The sequence below is a fragment of the Grampus griseus genome (assembly GCF_964374135.1).
Source record: "Grampus griseus genome assembly, chromosome: 16".
Classification (NCBI taxonomy): domain Eukaryota; kingdom Metazoa; phylum Chordata; class Mammalia; order Artiodactyla; family Delphinidae; genus Grampus; species Grampus griseus.
The window spans coordinates 16956157-16976175 of record NC_139010.1 but is presented as its reverse complement, the minus strand read 5'-3'; the positions used below and the strand labels follow the sequence as shown (position 1 = coordinate 16976175).

General features: G+C 43.7%; 1 protein-coding gene across 1 annotated transcript in view; it reads right to left on the bottom strand.

Moving 5' to 3' along the window:
• Positions 1–8989: 8989 nt before the first annotated feature.
• The window catches only part of ARID5B (AT-rich interaction domain 5B), a 46992-nt gene continuing 35962 nt past the window's right edge, over positions 8990–20019 (bottom strand). The window contains exons 6-7 of the mRNA XM_082673355.1: positions 18438–18636; positions 8990–15046 (exon numbers count right to left, since the gene is read on the bottom strand). Coding sequence (XP_082529481.1) covers positions 12893–15046; positions 18438–18636 — 2353 coding nt within the window. The 3' untranslated portion in view covers positions 8990–12892. The remainder of the gene's footprint in view (positions 15047–18437; positions 18637–20019) is intronic.

Here is a 20019-nt window from a genome sequence, read left to right as displayed (position 1 = left end):
TGCACACAGTGACAGTTTTAATTCTTCTTTTCCAATTTGGATTGCTTTTATTTCTTTTTCTTCTCTTATTGCCCTGGCCAGGACTCCCAAAACTATGTTGAATAAAAATGGGGAGAGTGTACATCCTTGTCTTGTTCCTGATCTTAGTGGGAATGCTTTCTGCTTTTCACCATTGAGAATGATGTTAGCTGTGGGGCTGTCATATATGGTCTTTACTGTGTTGAGGTAGGTTCCCTCTGTGCCACTATCTGGAGAGTTTTTATCATAAATGGGTGTTTAATTTTGTCAAAAGCTCTTTCTCTATCTGTTGAGATGATCATATTGTTTTTATTATTGAATTTGTTGATGTGGTGTATCACACTGATTGATTTGCAGATATTGAAGAATCCTTGCATCTCTGGGATTAATCCCACTTGATCATGGTGTATGATTCTTTTAATGTATTGTTGGATTTGGTTTGCTAGTATTTTGTTGAGGATTTTTGCATCTATGTTCATTGGTGTTATTGGCCTGCAGTTTTCTTTTTTTGTGATATCAGGGTGATGGTGACCTCATAGAATGGGCTTGGGAGTGTTCCTTCCTTGGAACTTTTTTGGAAGAGTTTCAGAAGGATAGGTGTTAGCTCTTCTTTAAACGGTCAATAGAACTTGCCTGTGAAGCCATCTGGTCCTGGGCTTTTGTTTGTTGGAAGTTTTTTAATCACAGTGTCAATTTCTGTACTTGTGATTGGTCTGTTCATATTTCCTATTTCTTCCTGGTTCAGTGTTGGAAGGTTGTATGTTTCTAAGAATTTATTCATTTCTTCTAGCTTGTTCATTTTATTGGCGTATAATTGCTTGTAGTAGTCTCTTATTATCCTTTGTATTTCTGTGGTGTCCATTGTAACTTCTCCTTTTTCATTTCTAATATTATTGATTTGAGTCCTCTCCCTTTTTCTCTTGATGAATCTGGGTAAACTTTTATCAGTTTTGTTTATCTTCTCAGAGAACCAGCTTTTAGTTTCTTTGATCTTTGGTATTGTTTTCTTCATCTCTATTTCATCTACTTCTGCTCTGATATTTATGATTTCTTTCCTTCCACTAACTTTGGGTTTTATTTGTGCCTCTTTCTCTAATTGCTTTAGGCGTAAGATTAGGTTGTTTATTTGAGATTTTTCTTATTTCCTGAGGTAAGATTGTATTGCTATTAAATTCCCTCTTAGAACAGCTTTTACTGTGTCCCATAGCTTTTTTTTTTTCGATTTTTTTTTATGTGGACCATTTTTAAAGTCTTTATTGAATTAGTTACAATATTGTTTCTGTTTTATGTTTTGGTTTTTTGGCTGTGAGGCAAGAGGAATCTTAGCTCCCCGACCAGTGGTCAAACCCACACCCCCTGCACTGGAAGGCAAAGTGTTAACCACTGGACTGCCAGGGAAGTCCCCCATAGCTTTTGGACCATTGTGTTTTCATTGTCATTTGTCTCTAGGTATTTTAAAATTTCTTCTTTGATTCTTCAGTGATCCATTGGTTGTTGGGTAACATATTATTTGGCCTCCAGGTGTATGTGGTTTTTTTTTTTCTGTAATTGATTTCTAATCTCATAGCATTGTGGTTGGAAAAGATGCTTGATATGATTTCAGTTTTCTTAAATTTACCAAGACTTTATCTGTGACCTGAGATGTGATCGATCCTGGAGAATATTCCATGTGCACTTGAGAAGAAAGTGTATTCTACTGCTTTCAAATGGAATGTTCTATTAATATCAATTAAATCCATCTGGTCTAATGTGTCATTTAAGGCCTGTGTTTCCTTTATTGATTTTCTGTCTGGATGATCTGTCCATTGATGAAAGTGGGACGTTAAATTCCCCCACTTTTATTGTGTTACTGTCGATTTCTTTTTTTTATGGCTGTTAGCATTTGCCTTATATATTGAAGTGCTCCTATGTTGGATGCATATATTCTTACAATTGTTATATCTTCTTTTTGGATTGATCCTTCGATCATTATGTAGTGTCCTTCTTTGTCTTTTAAACAGACTTTATTTTAAAGTCTATTTTATCTAATATAAGTATTGCTACTCCAGCTTTTTTTTTTTTTTTTCTATTAACATGGAATAACTTTTTCCATCCCCTCACTTTCAGTCTGTATGTGTCCACAGATCTGAAGTGGGCTTCTTGTGGACAGCATATATATGGGTCTTGTTTTTGTATCCATTCAGCCAGTGTATATCTTTTGGTTGGAGCATGTAATCCATTTACATTTAAGGTAATTATTGATATGAATGTTCTTATTGCCATTTTGTTAATTGCTTTGGGTTTGTATTTGAAGGTATTTTTTCTTCCCTTCCTTTTTTGTTTTCTTCTCTTGCCATTTGATGTCTGTCTTCAGTGATGTGTTTGGATTGCTTTTTCTTTTCTGTGTGTGTATCTATTGTAGATTTTTCGTTTGTGATTCCCATGAGGTTTTGCTTTGTTCTGTTTTGTTTTGTTATAAATTTATTTATTTTATTTTTGGTTGCATTGGGTCCTCATTGCTGTGCGTGGGCTTTTCTTTTAGTTGCAGCGAGCGGGGGCTACTCTTCGTTGCGTTGCATGGGCTTCTCACTGCAGTGGCCTCTCTTGTTGTGGAGCATGGGCTCTAGGCGCATGGGCTTCAGTAGTTGCGACACATGGGCTCAGTAGTTGTGGCTCGCGGGGTCTAGAGCGCAGGCTCAGTAGTTGTGGCACACGGGCTTAGTTGCTCTGCGCCATGTGGGATCTTCCTAGACCAGGGCTCGAACCCATGTCCCCTGCGTTCAGATTCTTAACCACTGTGCCATCAGGGAAGCCCTCCCATGAGGTTTTGATATAGCAGTCTATATATGTACAAGATTGTTTTAAGTTGCTGATCTCTTAATTTCAGTTTCATTGCACTATCCTGCATTTGTACTCTCCTCTTCTCACGATTGCTGGTTTTGATATCATATTTGTGTGTGGATGATTTTCTACCTTTACTGTATGTTTGCCTTTACCAGTGAGCTTCCCCATTCGTAATTTTCTTGATTCTAGTTGTAGCCTTTTCTTTTTTACCTAGGGAAGTTCCTGTAGGACTTGTTGTAATGCTGTTTTGGTGATGCTGAATTCTCTTAGTTTTTGCTTGTCTGTAAAACTTTTGATTTCTCCATCAAATCTGAATGAGAGCCTTGCTGGGTAGAGTATTCTTGAATATAGGTTTTTGCCTTTCATTACTTTAAATATATTGTGCCACTCCCTTCTGGCCTGTAGTTTCTGCTGAAAAATCAGCTGATAACCTTAAGGGGATTCCTTTTTATGTTATTTGTTGTTTTCCCTTGTTGCTTTTAATATGTTTTCTTTGTATTTAATTTTTGCCAGTTTGATTAACATGTGTCTCGGTATGTTCCTCCTTGGATTTATTTTGTATGGGACTCGCTGTACTTCTTGGACTTGAGTGATTGTTTCCTTTCTCATGTTAGGGAAGTTTTCAGCTATAATATCTTCAAATATTCTCTCAGGCCCTTTCTTTCTCTCTTCTCCTTCTGGGAACCCTATAATTTGAATGTTGGTGCATTTAACGTCATCCCAGAGGTCTCTGAGACTGTCCTCGTTTCTTTTTATTCTTTTTTTCTTTATTTTGTTCCACAGCAGTGATTTCTACCATTCTTTCAGCTCATTTATCCATTCTTCTGCCTCAGTTATTCTGCTATTGATTCCTTCTAGTGTATTTTTTCATTCCAGTTATGGTATTTTTCATCTCTGTTCTTTAAGTCTTCTAGCTCTTTGTTAAACATCTCTTTTATCTTCTTAGTCTGTACCTCCATTCTTTTTCTGCGATCTTGGGTCATCTTTACTATCATTACTCTAAATTATTTTTCAGGTAGATTGCCTATATCCACTTCATTTAGTTTTTCTCATGGGTTTTTGTCTTATTCATTCACCTGGAACATATTTCTCTGCCGTCTAATTTTGCCTGAGTTTTTGTGTTTGTGGTCTCCTTTCTGCTGGCTGGAGGATCGTAACTCCTCTTGCTTCTGGTATCTGTCCTCTGCTGGGTCAGGTTGGTCCTAAGGCTTGTGTAGACTTCCTGGTAAGTGACATTGGTGCCTGCCCACTGGTGGATGGAGCTGGTCTTGTCCCTCTGGTGGGCAGGGCCATGTCAAGGGTTGTGTTTTTAGGTGGCTGTGAGCTTAACATAGCTTTAGGCACCCTGTTTGTTGATGTGTGGAGCTGTGTTCCTATCCTGCTGTTTTCTTGGCCTGAGGTGTTCCAGCACTGGAGTCTGTATGCTGTTTGGTAGGGCCAAGTCTTGATGCCAAAATGGTAACCTCTGGGAGAGCTCATGCCAATCAGTGTACTCTGGGGCCTCTTCCACCAGTGTCCTTCGCCCACCCCCGCATCCCCCCACCCAGTGAGCCACAGCCAACCCCCGACTCCCTAGGAGGCTCTCCGAGATTTGTAGGTACGCCTATCCCAGGCTCCTATGGAGTTACTGCTTTGTGCTGGGTCTCAGTGTACATGAAACCTTGTGTGTGCCGTCCAAGAGTAGAGTCTCTGTTGCCTCCAGTCGTGCGGAGGTCCTGCATTCAAGCCCTGCTAGCCTTCAAAGCCAAATGCTTTGGGGATTCCTCCTCCGGATGCCAGACCCTCAGGCTGGGGATCCTGACATGGGGCTCAGGACTCTCACTCTTGTGGGAAAACCTCTGCAATATGATTATTTTCCAGTCTGTGGGTCACCCACCCAACGGGTATGGGATTTGATTATGTCACGAAAGCACCCCTCCTGCTGTCTTTTTGTGGCTTCTTTGTCGTTGATAAAATATCCTTTTTCATAGTTTCCAGTCTTTTTCATCAATGGTTGTTCAGCAGTTGTGGTTTTGGTGCTTTTGCGAGAGCTGGTAAGCTTAAGTCCTTCCACTCCCTTTTTTGCAGTCAAGGGACTGCTTTTAATTTGGACGCTTGCTGCGCCTTTCCTCAGTGTGTACTGGCTATTATTCCCTTGATATGGGTTATGCAGGTACAGTGGCCCTTGTGTGCTCCCGGGTCAGCAGGGGTAGTGCTTGGCACCTGGTGGTGGGTCTTGTATGGGTGACTGCTCTCAGCGCACTCCCTGGACAGCAGGGGCAGGGCCTGGCGCTTGCTCACAGGTTTCGTGTGGGTTTCTCTTTCCACGCCCTCCCGGGACAGTTGGGGCAGGGCCTGGTGCCTGCTCTCGGGTCTCATAGCAGCAGCCCGTGCCTGCCTCTGGAGCCCACTATGGTGGTGGTGACTTGTACCGCCCCTGGATCTCCTGTAGGTGGTGTCCTGTTGCCTGGGAGCACACACACAGGAAACGAAGATCTTCTGGTGGTTGTGCCACTCTCCTGGTGCAAGCCCCTGAACAGTGGCACCTTGCCTCTCTGGTGAGCCCAGGCTTCTTCCGGGTACACCCTCAGTTGCCACAGTCCAGCCTCTTCAGGCTGTGTCTGTGCACCCAACCCCCGTCTTCTCCCTGGGTCTGACCTCTGAAGCCTGAGCTTCAGCACCCAGCCCCCACCTGCACCGACCGACTAGTGTCTCAGGCTGGGGAGCACAGGGCGGCGATGCTGTTTTGACTTCTGCAAACCAGTTGCTGCGTTCTCCTCTGAGGCTCTGAAGCAACCCCTCCGTCCAGGCTGATCTCCCTGCCGGAGAGGGGACTTCCCAGCATGAGGGAACCTTTCGTCTTTCACAGCTCCCTCGCTGGGGCACAGGTCCTGTCCCGATTCCTTCTTTCTCTTTTCCCTTTTGTTCTGCCCGGTTACGGTGGAGGTTTTCTTGTCCTTTCGGAAGTCTGAAGTCCTTCTCCTACCTGCCAGCGTTTAGTAGGTGTTCTGTGTGAATCGTTCCAGTTGTAGATGTTGTTTTTTTTTTTTTTTTTTTGCGGTACGCGGGCCTTTTACTGTTGTGGCCTCTCCCGTTGCGGAGCACAGGCTCCGGACGTGCAGGCTCAGCGGCCATGGCTCACGGGCCCAGCCACTCCGCAGCATGTGGGATTCTCCCGGACCGGGGCACGAACCCGTGTCTCCTGCATCGGCAGGCGGACTTTCAACCACTGCGCCACCAGGGAAGCCCTGTAGATGTATTTTTAATGTTTCTGTGGGAGAAGGCGACCTCCACGTCCTACTCCTCCGCCATCTTGATCCCCTCTGTAATCACAGTTTCATTACTTCTGATTGGTCTGTTTATATTTTCTCTTTCTTCCTCTTTCAATCCTGGAAAGTTGTACCTTTCTAAGAATATGTCCATTTCTTCTAGGTTGTCCATTTTATTGGCATAGGGTCTCCCAATGGTTTGTTCATTAGTAAGTATTTAGATGTTTATAATGTGTAAATCCTGAGTGAAAAATAGTGTTAAATCTGTAGTTACCCCCTAATGGATTAATGAAGTTTTGCCCAGAAGAGATACAGTGTTGCCTGCTTTAGTGTCTATGTTAAAATTCATTTGCAGATTTTGTCCCATCTGTAATTGTGTCTGTACGTATGTGCTCACTGGCCAATTTCACATCCTAGGGCTGTGCTGTTGAATATAGTACCCATTAGCCACATGTGGCTATTTAAATTTAAGTGAATAAAAATTAAATAGAATTACAGAATCAGTTCCTCCATCATACTAGGCGTGTTTCAAGAGCTAAGTAGCCACTTTGACTAGTAGCTACGGTATTGGAAAACTCTGAATTGTAAGACATTTCCACCGTTCTAGGAAGTACCATTGGACGGGTCTGTTCTAGAGAGAGTTTCAACAATATTAAAGCAGTAGTAGTTCTTGTATGGATGCCTCAGGGAGCAGATCACCTTGTCCTTACTAGGTTGGCTGAACGCCTGTGGTTAGAGCTAGCATGATTAAAACAGTTTGTTCTTTTAAGCAGGTTGAACAAATGCTTTGCAATGTTGTTTATCCCAGGAGGTATCCTGGAGATTCCAAAATTCAGGAATTCTCTATCAGTGGACCCAAATTAGTGTCATTTACTCTACTGTCAAGGTCAACCCTGAAGGCTATGCTTTTTCTTTTACATTATTCCTGGCCAGAGGTCACCCCACCCCCTACCCCACGCCCACCTCCTCCACTTACCTACTTGTTGATGTAAATGATCACCCATTTCCTGGTCACTATCAGCCCTCAAACATTTGTCAACTTTGGCCACTTTCCTAGAATAAATCATTGGGCAGTTTTATTGCTTTTGCACCATGAGTGACATCTTTAGCAAAAGCACCCTCCTTCCCAAAAGTATTAGCCAGCCAGGCCTGGTAAAAATAGATAACTTATCGTGATGCTTCCTGTTGTGTATGATTCAAGTATCAGATCTATAAATGCTGAATGTGTCGTAGATGGAAGAACATTCTTTTGATGTACTCATAACAATTCACGTGATATGGTGAAATACACATGAATCAGCATGAGGGCAAGGAGACCATGGGGCTAGGTGTTCTTTCTGTGTTTGGTGTGTTTGGATTAACAAAGGGATGAGAGTCGGGGGGGAGAGGGTGAGAGCTCTAACATGTTGCTGTAACTCCTGCTGGCCTGAGAGGGGTGGGCAGGTCCTTCAGGGAGTCAACCATGATAAGAAAAAGGGTCTTAGGTCTTTTATCAAAACATACTGATATTTGTGGCTTTCTTCCCCCAGAGTTGTGGTGACATGCTGGTTAGCAGTTTACTCTCACCTGTCTATTCAAAGTCCACCCTGACCAGATAAACTAAGACACTCAGCAGAGTCTGTCCACCCTCTCCCCTGCCCCAGTCTCTGGGACCCATTAAGAAGGGAGCACACAGGGTGCTACTTTGTGAATGCCTCACTTCAACTAATATTAAGCTGAGCAAAACCAGGAGGAAGCTTGGAGGCAGTGGACCAAGGGGATGAAAGACCAGAAATCTTTGTCCATGATCACCAGACATCAGAATGTGCTGTTTTCCTAGCTTTTCAATCCTGAATATACATCAGTTGTTCCATTTAACCCATCACTAAGTCTGTTCATCCTTCCTTCCAAGTACTTCTGAAATGTATCCACTCCTCCATTCCACCACCGCAACTGAAATGACCACCATCTTTGCATTAGATTGCTCTCAATATGCCTTCACACAGCAGCCAGAGGGTGATACTGAAAAAGACAAATCTGAACATATCACCTCCCCACTTAAACCTCTTCTTGCTTAGGATAAAGACCAAATGCTCAACCTGGTCTCTTAGGACCTATCTGGCTGACCCCTGCTATACTCTGAACCTCAACTCAACCTCATTCCCTGGACCTTATTAATTATGCTTCTGTCACATAGGCTTATTCGATTCCTGTAATAAGTTAAACTTGTTCCTGCCTCCCGGCCTTTGCATATGTGTTAGCTTGTGCTTGGATAACTCTTCTCCCAATTCCTTCTCACCTGGTCAACTCACACTCATCCTTCACGTTATAGGTTTAGTCACCACCTCCTCTTCATGTATCACTTTTTCTCCCCTGGAACTAGGTCAGGTTGAACTTTTGTTATTTATGTGGGTGACTATTTGATTAACTCTCTTTCCCATAAGATTTATAAACTCCAGAGACAGTATTTTTTATCTTTTACTCACCATTGTAATCCCAGCTCCTAACACTATGCCTGGCAGTTGAGACATGAAAAAATCTTTGTGGACCAAATAAGCAAATAGGTAAATGGTGACTTCTGTTACCTGCCAGGAGAGGAGCATGGTATACAAAGGAAGTTGTAGACTTAAGAGCCCTGGGTTCAAATCCTAACTCTGCCAACTTGTTAGCCAGGTGATCTTGGGCAAGTTGATTTACCTAAGCTTCAGTCTTCTCATCAGTAAAATGGGCATAACCACATTTACATGGGGCTGTGAAGAGTAATGCCCAATGGGCACCCAGTAGGTTCTCAACAAACATACACATCATCATCATCATTGTTATCGTTAGTATCCTATTTGGGGACAATGGGGTAGAAAGTACTCTGGTGAGGTCACAGGGCTCCTCAGGAGGAAGTGACAGATGACACCCAAAAGGAAACAGATAGTAACATTTTTTATTAAATATTACAGTGGATCAAAAAGTACAAAATATCTCTTGCCTGCTATGTGATTGGGAAACTATTGGCACGTAATACAGTATCAAAAGCAGTAATAAGTACAATTTGGAAAACATACAAAATTGAGTGTTTATAGTTGGCTCAGCATTCTTCTGGTAGTGTTTAAACTAATGCAAAGGTTACTCAATAACCTCTCCATTGGGAAACTGTATAGTATCACTGGGCCATGTTGCTATATACAAATAATCACCTTACAGAAGAGCATAGAGGTTACAGAGCTGGAGTCACCAAAAGTATACAATATTTACAACACAGGAAGGTTTAAAAAAGTATAAACAGCCAAGAGATTATGCTGCTATTCTTCAGACATATTTCAACCATGAGGAGACAAGCAGAATATCAAATACATCAACAGCCAACACTGGAATTTAAGTGCTCAAGATACTCATTGCAATGGTGTGGGTCTCACCAGGGCAGACTTGTTCCCATTTTTCTTTAAAATTGGGACAAGAGTAAAACTAGACCAGATGGGACTTGGCTGACCACGACCAAATGTGACTTGTGGGACAACAAGTGAAGAGAAATAAATGGTTCTCTTTGAAGGCACACTACATAAAATATTTTTGTGGGATCACCTCGAAATTTCCATCAGACACACCAACACAGTGAAATACAGTACTTGAGAATTCATGCACCAGGTCAGAAAGTTGTAAAGTCAATGCTGAGTTTTAACAAACCCTTCTGTATATGCCCTGATAAACAAGTGAACTTAAGAGCTTCTAGCTAGTAAATAAATAAGTCAGTCCTGTGGCAAAGATTACAAGTTCCAATCACTTACTAGAATACTTAATTCTGAAACTTGGTTGGGCTGGGTTTTGTGGGGTTTTTTTTTTCCTTTAATGTTGAGTTGCCAAAAGTTAAGCCAGAAGTTTTTCAGAAATATTATTTAGAATCTCCAAATCTCCAGTAAATCACGGACTTAGTGCATTTTGAATTGCAACATTTCTTGGAAGCCACACTTCGTAAATAGATTTATGACTCCACTGCCAATTAGATTCCACAGTTTCCTTTACAGAACTACCAATAACAATGGTTTGATTGCACAAAGAAAGGCTTGTGCAATTCCATTCAATAATAAGGCCCCTTGAACTCAAACAATGCAAACAAAGCCCTATTTAAGACTTTTTAAAATGTAGTTCTCAGCCAATGAAGAATTCAATGGTCTTTTTGAAGGATTTCCAAGATCTCTGTTCGGAGTTTTAAAACAACACACTGCTTCTGTTGGGAATGTATACCCCCATTTCTCTTTATTTGTCCTGCTGTTTTGCCAAGGGTATGAGCTTCCTCAGACAGAAACAGTGAATCTCCTCCTCGGAAGAGATGAGAAAAACAAAAGCTGGACTATGTTAACATTGTTTGAAAATGGTGTGATCGAATTCCAACATGATGAAACCAGACTGAAATCATTGCAGTGGGGAAAACAAACGCCCCATATTCAAAATGGATAGGTGAGCTCCACCAGGGACAGATGCCCCCATTTTCTTTGAGAAACGAGCTCAGAGAAACCATGTAGGATCTAGCCCATGTCAGCTGCAGAAACACCGGCGTTTCCTCCTTCTTCCATGTCCTCTGATTCTGTGACTTATTCAGTCTAGTGCAGCTTCCTTCTGTGTGTCCTGGCCAGCATTCTGCCAGCTGGAATTGAGATTTGTTTCCGCCCTCTATCTTGTGCAATAGCAGGATAATCTGCATTCACACATTTATAATCTAAATTCTACTAGTCTATCTATGGTTCTATTAAATATATATATATATATATATTATTCCACAGGAAGGTAAATAATTAATTGAAGCAAATGGAACTCTTAACACTAGATCTCTACATTCTCTTGTTTCCACCTTTGGATATTAAGTATGCTACACTGAATATTTGGCTTCGTATCATAGAGACATTTCAGTACAAATGCATGGCATGCATGGCTTGGTTTAAGAGCCACGGTTTCATTGTTTACCAGTTTTGATCATTTTGCAGTCAGGTTACCTATTTAGAAGTTGAAAATGGTTATCCATTTTCATAGAATTAAATATCTCACAGGTAAAAGACTTGGTTAACTATGGTCCTAATGTCTACCGGTAGTGGTGGGGGCAGGGGAGGGTTGACTGGGGAGTTCATCAAAGCAGTCTTATCAGCAGGGATGGGACCTGGAAGGAAAATCCACTCTCTGTGTCGATCGACTTTTAACACACTTAGAAAATGCATCCACCTTGATGTTACATCTCGGCAGCAAACGAATGAAGTGGCAAGAATGACAGTATACATTCTCTGCATCTTTCGACTGCTTGAACAGCTTGACCATTTCTTCCCAACAGTAAAAGAAATTGTTAAGTGGGCCGTATTGCCAGGTGGTTAAAAACATGACACAAATCACCCTATGTGTGTGCATACACACAGAAGTCATGCCCCATAAACCCAAAGAGGATGGCTTTCTTTTGAACTGGGTAATCAGTTTGCCGGCCACCTCCAAAGATGTGGCCTGTGAGGTTCTTCCTGGGAATAGCGAGAAACCAACTCGATGAAGGCAATGTGACTACCTGTTACTCGAAAGACCACGGCCCTGGGCAGGTATCTGGTGCCTGGGCCTCCCGCTGTGCACTTTCTCCTGGATAGTCAAGCTCTATCTTCTTCCCAACCCCCCTTCCCAGACTGTTTAAAGGGATCAGTGCCAACACGAATATAAATCATTTTGGCTTCTATTCTAATTTCTGAAATTCCTAAAATATGTGTGCAGCCCACAGATATGTCCTCTAGACTCTGCTGTTATTCAGCAGCTCGCTGACAGTGAGGTTTTTGTTTTTATGATTCCTCTGGTATGTAGGACAGTTTCACAGCCTAGATAAGGTAAGTACAATGCTCGATATTTTCACATAACCCAACACTTCAAAGCAAAGCATTTGGCCGGGTAAGCAGTGTATAAGCTCTTTCAACTATGCCATTTATGAGGAAAAAAATCCTTAAGTTGCAGATTTGCAAAGGAACGTTCTTTGCACCATTGTGTGCTCAACTGTTTCTTTGATCATTTGTTCCACTAGAATCAGTTGCTTCAATTTGTAAACAATAACATTACCACCCAAAGCTGCTCAAAATGATAAGATGTGGAAAAATTACAAACACACATCAACAACTAAGGACAGTCAGCCTTTAAAACAAAACAAAACAAAATAAAACAGAAACAAGACCTGCAAACAAAAGCGATACTGTTTAATTAAAAAAAAAAAAAGGGACAAGAAGGAACTGGGAGAAAATAGGACTACCTGTATATAAATTAGGTGAGCAAACAGTGATACGGGTAGTTTTAAGAAGCAAATATATACAGTCAGTTTAACAGTGTTTACTTCTCTGGATTGTTTAATAGTGTCAAAATGAAAGATCTATTGAAGTTTCACTATACATTGCATTGATTGAACCTTGGAGAGTTTTATGAAGAGAGGGGCATCCCTTGGCATATTTGCCAGTCTTCCTTGCCCCTTCCTCTGAAATATCTGCCCTTTTTTGCCCAGATTGTTTCCTGACCATCAGAACTCAGACGGGGTCCTCTAAGTTCTTCCTGGATACACATGAATCCCCTTCACAAGATCCCCGTGCAAAGTGGACCATCTGAGGTGCGAGGGCATCTGTGTTGGCAGGGGCTCAAGACTGACCAGCCAGGGCTAGAGTCATCCCGGAAATATCAGGTATGTTCACCTCCCCTCTGGGCCCCTTTTGGCCGGGACTGATCTCACCCCGGATTAGAAGAATACTGACTTCTAATTCTACAAGCCGTCACCCCGAGGCTAAGGAGTGAAGCTCTGTTATCCACGCCATTTGGGATGCTGGGCAGAGCCAGGCTTACAGTTTCGTACTGGGGTGTACGGACGACAGCTGAGAAGATGGGAAGGCGGCTTGAGGATTTAGAGCAGCTAAAGGGTAAATGCTGTTGTGCAAAAGGTCCCCGTACGAACTTCCTACAGGTGTGGCTGCAGCCAAGTGTCTGTATAGCTGCTGAGAATTTGTTGGCGACGTAAAAATTCCTCTTTGCATCACAAGTGAGTGGAAAGCCAGGGGCTGCATGAGCGGGGAAAGCACAGTCTGGTTTTTCAAGTACTGCAGAGAATGAGAATACCCAGCCGGGAGCCTGGAGTTGAGGCCCGAGTTACACAGGCTTCCAGAATACAAACCTGGGAAGATGGGGGAGGAGAGGGGCAGCTTGTGGCTTTCGGAGGCGCCCCCGGCATGCCCACCGTGCGTGGCCTTGCTGCCTTCGCTCTCCTGCTCTGAGGCCTTCTCCTTCCCAGAGACCTCCTTGGAGGGGTCCAGAGGAGACACGGCCCGGGCCTTTTTCCCGGCGATCACAAGGTCCAAATCCTCCAGGCTGCGCTTTATGGGACGCGCCGCACCAATGTTCTGGGGGCTCATTTTCCGGTGCAGGATGGGGTGGACCATGCCTTCCATCTTCCTGAAATTCTCCAGTCTCACGGGGTGAGGCTTTCCCGATCTGGAAAGCGATTCAGGGTATTTTTTAGGGGCCGACATGGTCATGGGCGATACCCGACAGGCCTTGGGGTGACAGTCTCGACTCTGGCTGTTTATGACCTGGAACTGGGAGGCGCCCTTGCTCTCCTGAGGCCCGGGCGCCGCGTGGGCCAGGCCCAGGGCCTTGCCTGTGGGTTTGTGGGGGTTCTTGGGAAGGCTCAGGTCGGTTGGCTGCTCGTCTGTGAGGGCTTCCGCCGCAGCCGACTTTTTGTCTTGCAGATGTAGAGACGCCAGGTAATTCACGTGGAGCTTCTCTTGGTGCTTGTGGGAGGGAAAAGCACTGTTTTCCGACTCCCCGTACATGTCCCTGCAAGGGTACTTGCATGTCTGTTCGTTATGCAGGTGGCGCTCAGTGTGCCTGTAGAGGCTGTGGAGATGAGGCGACGAGTAGAAATCGGCCAGGCAGCTGGGCATGTGGGAGTGGGGAGGAGCCCTCCTCTCCAGCAGCTTCTCCTTGCCGTCCTGAGCATCTTGCTTGAGGGCATAGGAGTCGGCAAGGGGGCTAAGGTGATGCTTGGAGAAGCCGCAGCGGTGGGGCTCCGATCGACCCAGCTTGTCGTGCTTCCAAATGTCATTGATGCCCTTTCTCTCCTCTGAGGGCTTGCTTCTGAAACTCTGGACGTGCTGAATCACCGACGGCCGGCTGACTGCCACGTGGTCAGTGCTTTGGCCGTGGTGGGCCTGGGACAAACCCGAACAGCGGTCGTCCCTCACAATCAGTTTCTTTCTGCTGATCAAAGGGGGTGGGGAGCCATAGGGGTAGCTGCTGGAGAGGCCGGCCCCGCTCACTTGGGACAAAAGTTTTTTCTTGGCCAGCGGGGACATGATGCCTGGGTTGCCCCTTGAGTAGAGCAGGGGCGTGTAATTAAGTCCATGGTTCTCATTCATGGGCCCAGTCAAGTCTTTGTCTTTGAACATGTCAAATGACTGGACCACAAGGACCTTCGGGGTCTGCTTGAGTGCACTGTGGATGTCGTCACTGCCCAGCTGGTCCACCTTCACGGTGCAGTTGGCGATGTAATCCGCCATTGCGGGGAGTTTGTCATCCTCCATTTCACTCTGGTTTGCCAGTGGTGGCTGCGTGGTGGGGAAGCCGGGGAAGGACGCTTCTTGGAGTTCATTTTCAGGGCTCTCTGTAAAACAGCAGGACTTGGGTTCTTGTTTTGAGTCCAGGAGAGCCCGGGGAGAGGTGCGCGACTGTTTGCCAGCCCCGGGGATCGGGGCTGGATCCCTTTCGGGGGCCAGAGGGGCACTCGCGAGCGGAGGGGCAGGCCCCTCCTCTCCTGCCTCCTCGTTGCTGGTACCTTGATCTGTGTCGTCGTCCTTTTCTGGGTCTGCTCGGGACACCGGGGGCCTTGCTGCAAAATCCTGGTACCCTTCCACTTTTTTCTTTGTGTCTGCTACTGGGAGAGGCTCAGCGATGCTTTTCTGGTGTAAAGTCTCTTGTTCCTTCTCTTGCTCTGACGAAACCTGATAAAATATTGCAAAAGATAGTCAGAAGGAAGCCAAATGCGTTGACACTTTATGCTATGAAATAAAATATTACACACAGCCGTTTTTTGAAAACAGCCTTTTCAGTCAGCTCATGGAGTCTCTGTGAAGCTTTATTACTCCCAATCATGGCTCTAAACAAAGAAATATAAATTACAGAAACATTAGGGGAAACATGCATATTCACTCCAGTCCCTTATGAGATACCTATCAAAATAGCAAAGTATTATGTACTGCCGGTATACAGTCATATCACTCCTTGATTCTAATATATAGTTTAATTCTGAGGTTGTTTTCTTGTCAAATCAGTCAATTATCCAAATGGGTTTTAAATTACATGTTGCAGTTTATGACACTTTGGAGAAAGATTTTTTTAGAATCTCTCTTTCAAAAATCCAACCCCGTCTCAACAACAAACTTACTAAAACCCCTTATTTTTTCTTCGAGAGCAAATCCCGTCCTAACGTGTTCAGTATGATGCGTTACATTAGCGATGCTTAAGTGTTAATAATTTCTACCCAGTGCCATAATGACATGCAGATAAAGCTAAAATATTGAAAAATTATGCAGATGCTGTGTCAGCCTGTCTACCTGAGGGGCAGAAGGACTCCAGGTCCTTCTAGGCTGCAGCAAACTACATTTCCATTAAAGCTGAAAATGAAATTGTCAAAATTCAAGCAGTGAGTGCCACAACACATACAGCTTTTCTGTTCACTGAAATAAGCTGTAGTCGATGAGATGGATGGTCTTTATGTGTCCCCACTGACAGAAGTTGTGGGCACAGTTCGACTCATTCATTGCATGACGTAGCTGTGCAGACTTTGGCCTTAGAAGGTCATCTTAACTTTCCATCTGTGACCCAGGGGGACTGGCAAGTTCTTTCAAAACTTCTGTCATTCTGCCCTGATGTGTCTTGGTGGAGAACAGTCACAAAACGGTGATATTGAGATGGTCTTCCCCCACCTCCCCGCAAACGCATCCCTTGAATATTTATCTTCTTTGTTAAGGAAAGAAGTGTCTACCACTTTAGCATCTTTGGGCAAGACTGAGGATGCTGGTGTAGGGATGCGTAGGAACAAAAGTTTTAAGGAACCACACCCATTTCATAGATATTTCTCCTTAAACCCACTTCAAGATAGCCCTCTGTTTTAGGGATACTTATCATCATTCTTTGTTTTTGTACTAATAGCTGCCTTTTCCAGTACAAATATCATTACTTGTTCTACACTAACAGTCATCATCGGTCTCGTGAGCTTATACATTACATGAAAATATAGAAAAATGACTACGGCTAGGGAAAAAGGCATATTGCATTTAAGTGTTAGTTTCTGATGGCGCTGTGGGGGAGTCTCAGCCCCACTGATGTCTCTATGACCTAGGCCTTCAGGTACATGGAGTTCTAGGTTTTTGGTTGTAAACAGGTTTAGGAGGTCATTGAAAGCTAGGCAGGAAAAAAAAAAGTAAAGGAGCCTTTTCGTAGGATGGCATTTTATGATTTGCCTTAGTATATTAAATGGTACCTTCCCACCACACAGCTTATAATCTGATTACTTGAAGACAGTGGGTTTGACTAGAAGGGCTTTTTAAGCCCTCCTATCTCCAAATTAAAAACAATGACAATAATAACAACAACAATAAAATTCAACCCCCAAACACACAGTGAGGAGAAATATACTTGCTATGTATAGAAATAGCAATACAAAATATACTATACATAGCAAGTATACACAGCAATATATTTGCTGTGTATACTTGCTATGTATAGTGTATTTCTATATATATAGAGAGAAATATACTTGTTATATACATATAACATGGGTCTGTGTAGGAGGCGGGGAGCGATTCTGATCTTTGGGTCAACCTTGGAGAGAGGGTGTTGGATTCCAGGTAGTTTAGATAACGATCATAATGACCTTGGTCCCTTAGATACTTGCAGTCCCTGAAGGGAACCTGTGGGGGCCTATAGGAAACAGGGAGCCTTAAGGCTTTCAGGATTTCTGTGGACTGCAGGGCACCGGGCTCTACTCCTGACAGCGGTCCGCCTCCCAAGCTGACGGGCTCAGGGCAATGGCCTGAGGATTCCTCCCCCAACTCACAAAGCAGCCCTTTCAATTCTCACGCCCAGAGTGCAGCCATTCAAAGGCCAGCTGGCCTCTTGGTCCTCAGTTTGTCCCCTGGTGCTTTGGCAATGCTGTACATATGGTATCTAATAGAACTCACTGCTCCCAGGCCCTATGATAAATCACCAGACCAACAGGATAAAGGGAGAATGGAATGTAAGCCTTAACTTGGAATTTCCTTGCTTTTGGCCATTTATGTTGCAAGCTTGCAGATGTTTAGAAATCTCTGCACCATCCCCCCCCTTTTAATTATTAGAGCTTAAAATAATTATGAAACAAAAATTAAAGCAAATTTCTCTTCTTGGTACTAATATTATCTTCTTACACAGGAGTCAGTTGGGTAAGTTAATTTCTAGTTAGGAGGCTGGTGTGTGTGTTTTAAGCTGGTGTTTAATTAGAGAGTCTCTCATGTGTTCATTATAAACCTGATTTTTAGGGGGTGTTTAATATCAGCACCAAAGTTCCCTCTGGGGTTGAATCTTAGAACGTGCTGTCTTCAAATGTGGCTGCTAAGTTGTTTTTGGTTTGGTTTGGGTTTTTTTTTTAATGGGCGGCAGAGATTTTTTATTATTCATCTTGAAACAGAGCCCAGCTCATCCCCCATGACTGTCTGGACGATGACAGTAACGGCTTCTACCAGAGAGCTGTTGGGGGCTGTGGGTAGCTGGGGCCTGTTTTAAAAGGTTCAGAAACTACCTGTTAACAAGACAGATAATCATGGCTTCAGAGGAACCATTTCAAAATTCCCCTATAAATAATACGTACTTAAGATGTTTCTAAATTGGTCTTAACCCAAGTCTGGTACACAGAGGTCAATTAATGGAGGCAAACAAGTCTCTGAAGTTTTTAGGACAGTCCTGCAGAGACACAGCAGATCCCACAATGCGTGCTTTAAAGTCACACTAACTCCTCAGACAGGCTGGCTGTGAAATGGCAGAGAAGCCACATCTTTCGCATGGGAGTCCCTTGGCTTTCAGAGCTGAAGCTCTGGCTCCTTCTGTCTCAAAGTCGGGTCTGCTCTCAGTTTTCTACAGTGTTTGCTTCCTTCTAGATCCTACTCTTGGCCTATCCCATCAATCCATGTGCTGCCCCGAAAGGCCCACTCCTCAGGGAATGGTGACGTTTAGGTGATTAGATTGCTTAGCCTGGTGGTGTCTCTGGCAGGGATGCAGCTACGGATGCAGGGCTCCAGAAGACCCCGAGGCAGGACCGACCTCACAGAGGTGTTTCTGTGGAGGAGCCCGACTCACCTCTGATGCATCCTGGGGCTTCGGGGCATTCTCTTTTTCTTTCTTGCTCTTAGAGATTTCGTGTTTGATGCGTTTGCCTCCTGATACTTTTGTTTTATTCTCGTTTTCCTGTGAATTGTTCTCCTGTTTTCGAGGTTTGATTGGAGGCAGGGGCTTATCTTCCTCTCCTTTAATAAACCTTTCATACGGCAGGATTAATCTACAAGGGTATCAGAAGAGAGGATCGGTCAGGGCAGGCAGTTCCAGTAGTGTCGATGCTATGGGGGTTTACTTTCTTGTCTCCCCGGTCAAAACCAGCACCTGGTAGCTTACATCCTGCTTTCTTTGCAAGACCTCTTTCTTGTTGTGCGAAGCTGTACACCGAGGATACCAATGGACACATCCAAAGTCACATCATTATCACTGCCCCTGGGACCTGGCTAAATGCTGATAACCACATCACAATAATAGCAACTATAATGCTAGCTGCCATTCATTTATCATTCTGCCAGCAGCTGTTTATTGAGCACTAACTATGTGTCAGGCAGTGTTCTAGGCACCAAGATACAGCAGCGAGCAAGATATTCAAGGCCCCTGAGGCTTACGTTCCAGTAAAGTACTAGTATGTGCCAGGTGATGCCCTAGGTACATTATATAGGTTATTTCACGTAATGTCCACAACATCCCTGTGGAGTATTTACTATTATTGTTGTTGTTATTATTATTCCCTTTTCAACAGATGAGGCAACTGAGGCCCAAAAAGGCTAAATAATTTGCCTGAGTCACCCCATTTGTTAGATGTGGAATTTGAACCTAGTTCTGCCTGTCTCCCAAGTTTGCATTCATTCATGTCAAAATACAGACCAGACACTTAAGATAAAGAGGTTACGGGAGGGGAGCGCAGCACAGCGGGAGACGGCTGCCTTACCCAGAGCTCTTAGGGGGGCAGGTGCCTCCCACAAGAGAAGCTCTGTTTTGGGGTGCCAAGTTAAAGAGGGCCCCAGAGAGAAGGCAGGCAGACAGAACGTTCAAGCCACAAAAATCAGAGGGCTGAAAAATTCAAGCATTTTAATTATATAACTTTTTAAACAAAGTACATAAAATTGCTCTAAAAAGAGAAACATCAAACAGCTCTTGTTTTAATCTGTTTTCCCTTTGCGATGTAGCGCTTGATCTGAAAGGGAAAAATAGCTGATGTAATTAAACGGGATGGATTGCATTACAATCTCAGTTTCAACTTCAGTGATTAAAGTTTTTATAATGCATTTGGTATGATTAATGACTCACTGTGGGATTAATACAAGACTCGGCCTTAAAAATATGAACTTTAATACAGCAAACATAATTTGTTTTAAGTAAGACAAGTTGACTCAATGAAGAAAATGTACTTGGCTTATAAACAACATAAATCTGTTCAAATATTGGGAACCGTAATTATTTTTAAACTAAGACTCCCAGGCAAAAACTTCTTTGGCTTGGATATTCGTTAGCTATCCTAAAACTGGTTTCTAACTATGCAGTCTGGATCACAGCTACTTAAACGTACACAACTGTTCGGGTTTCTGAGTACAGACGTGGGGACATTTGCGATCGTGATATTTCA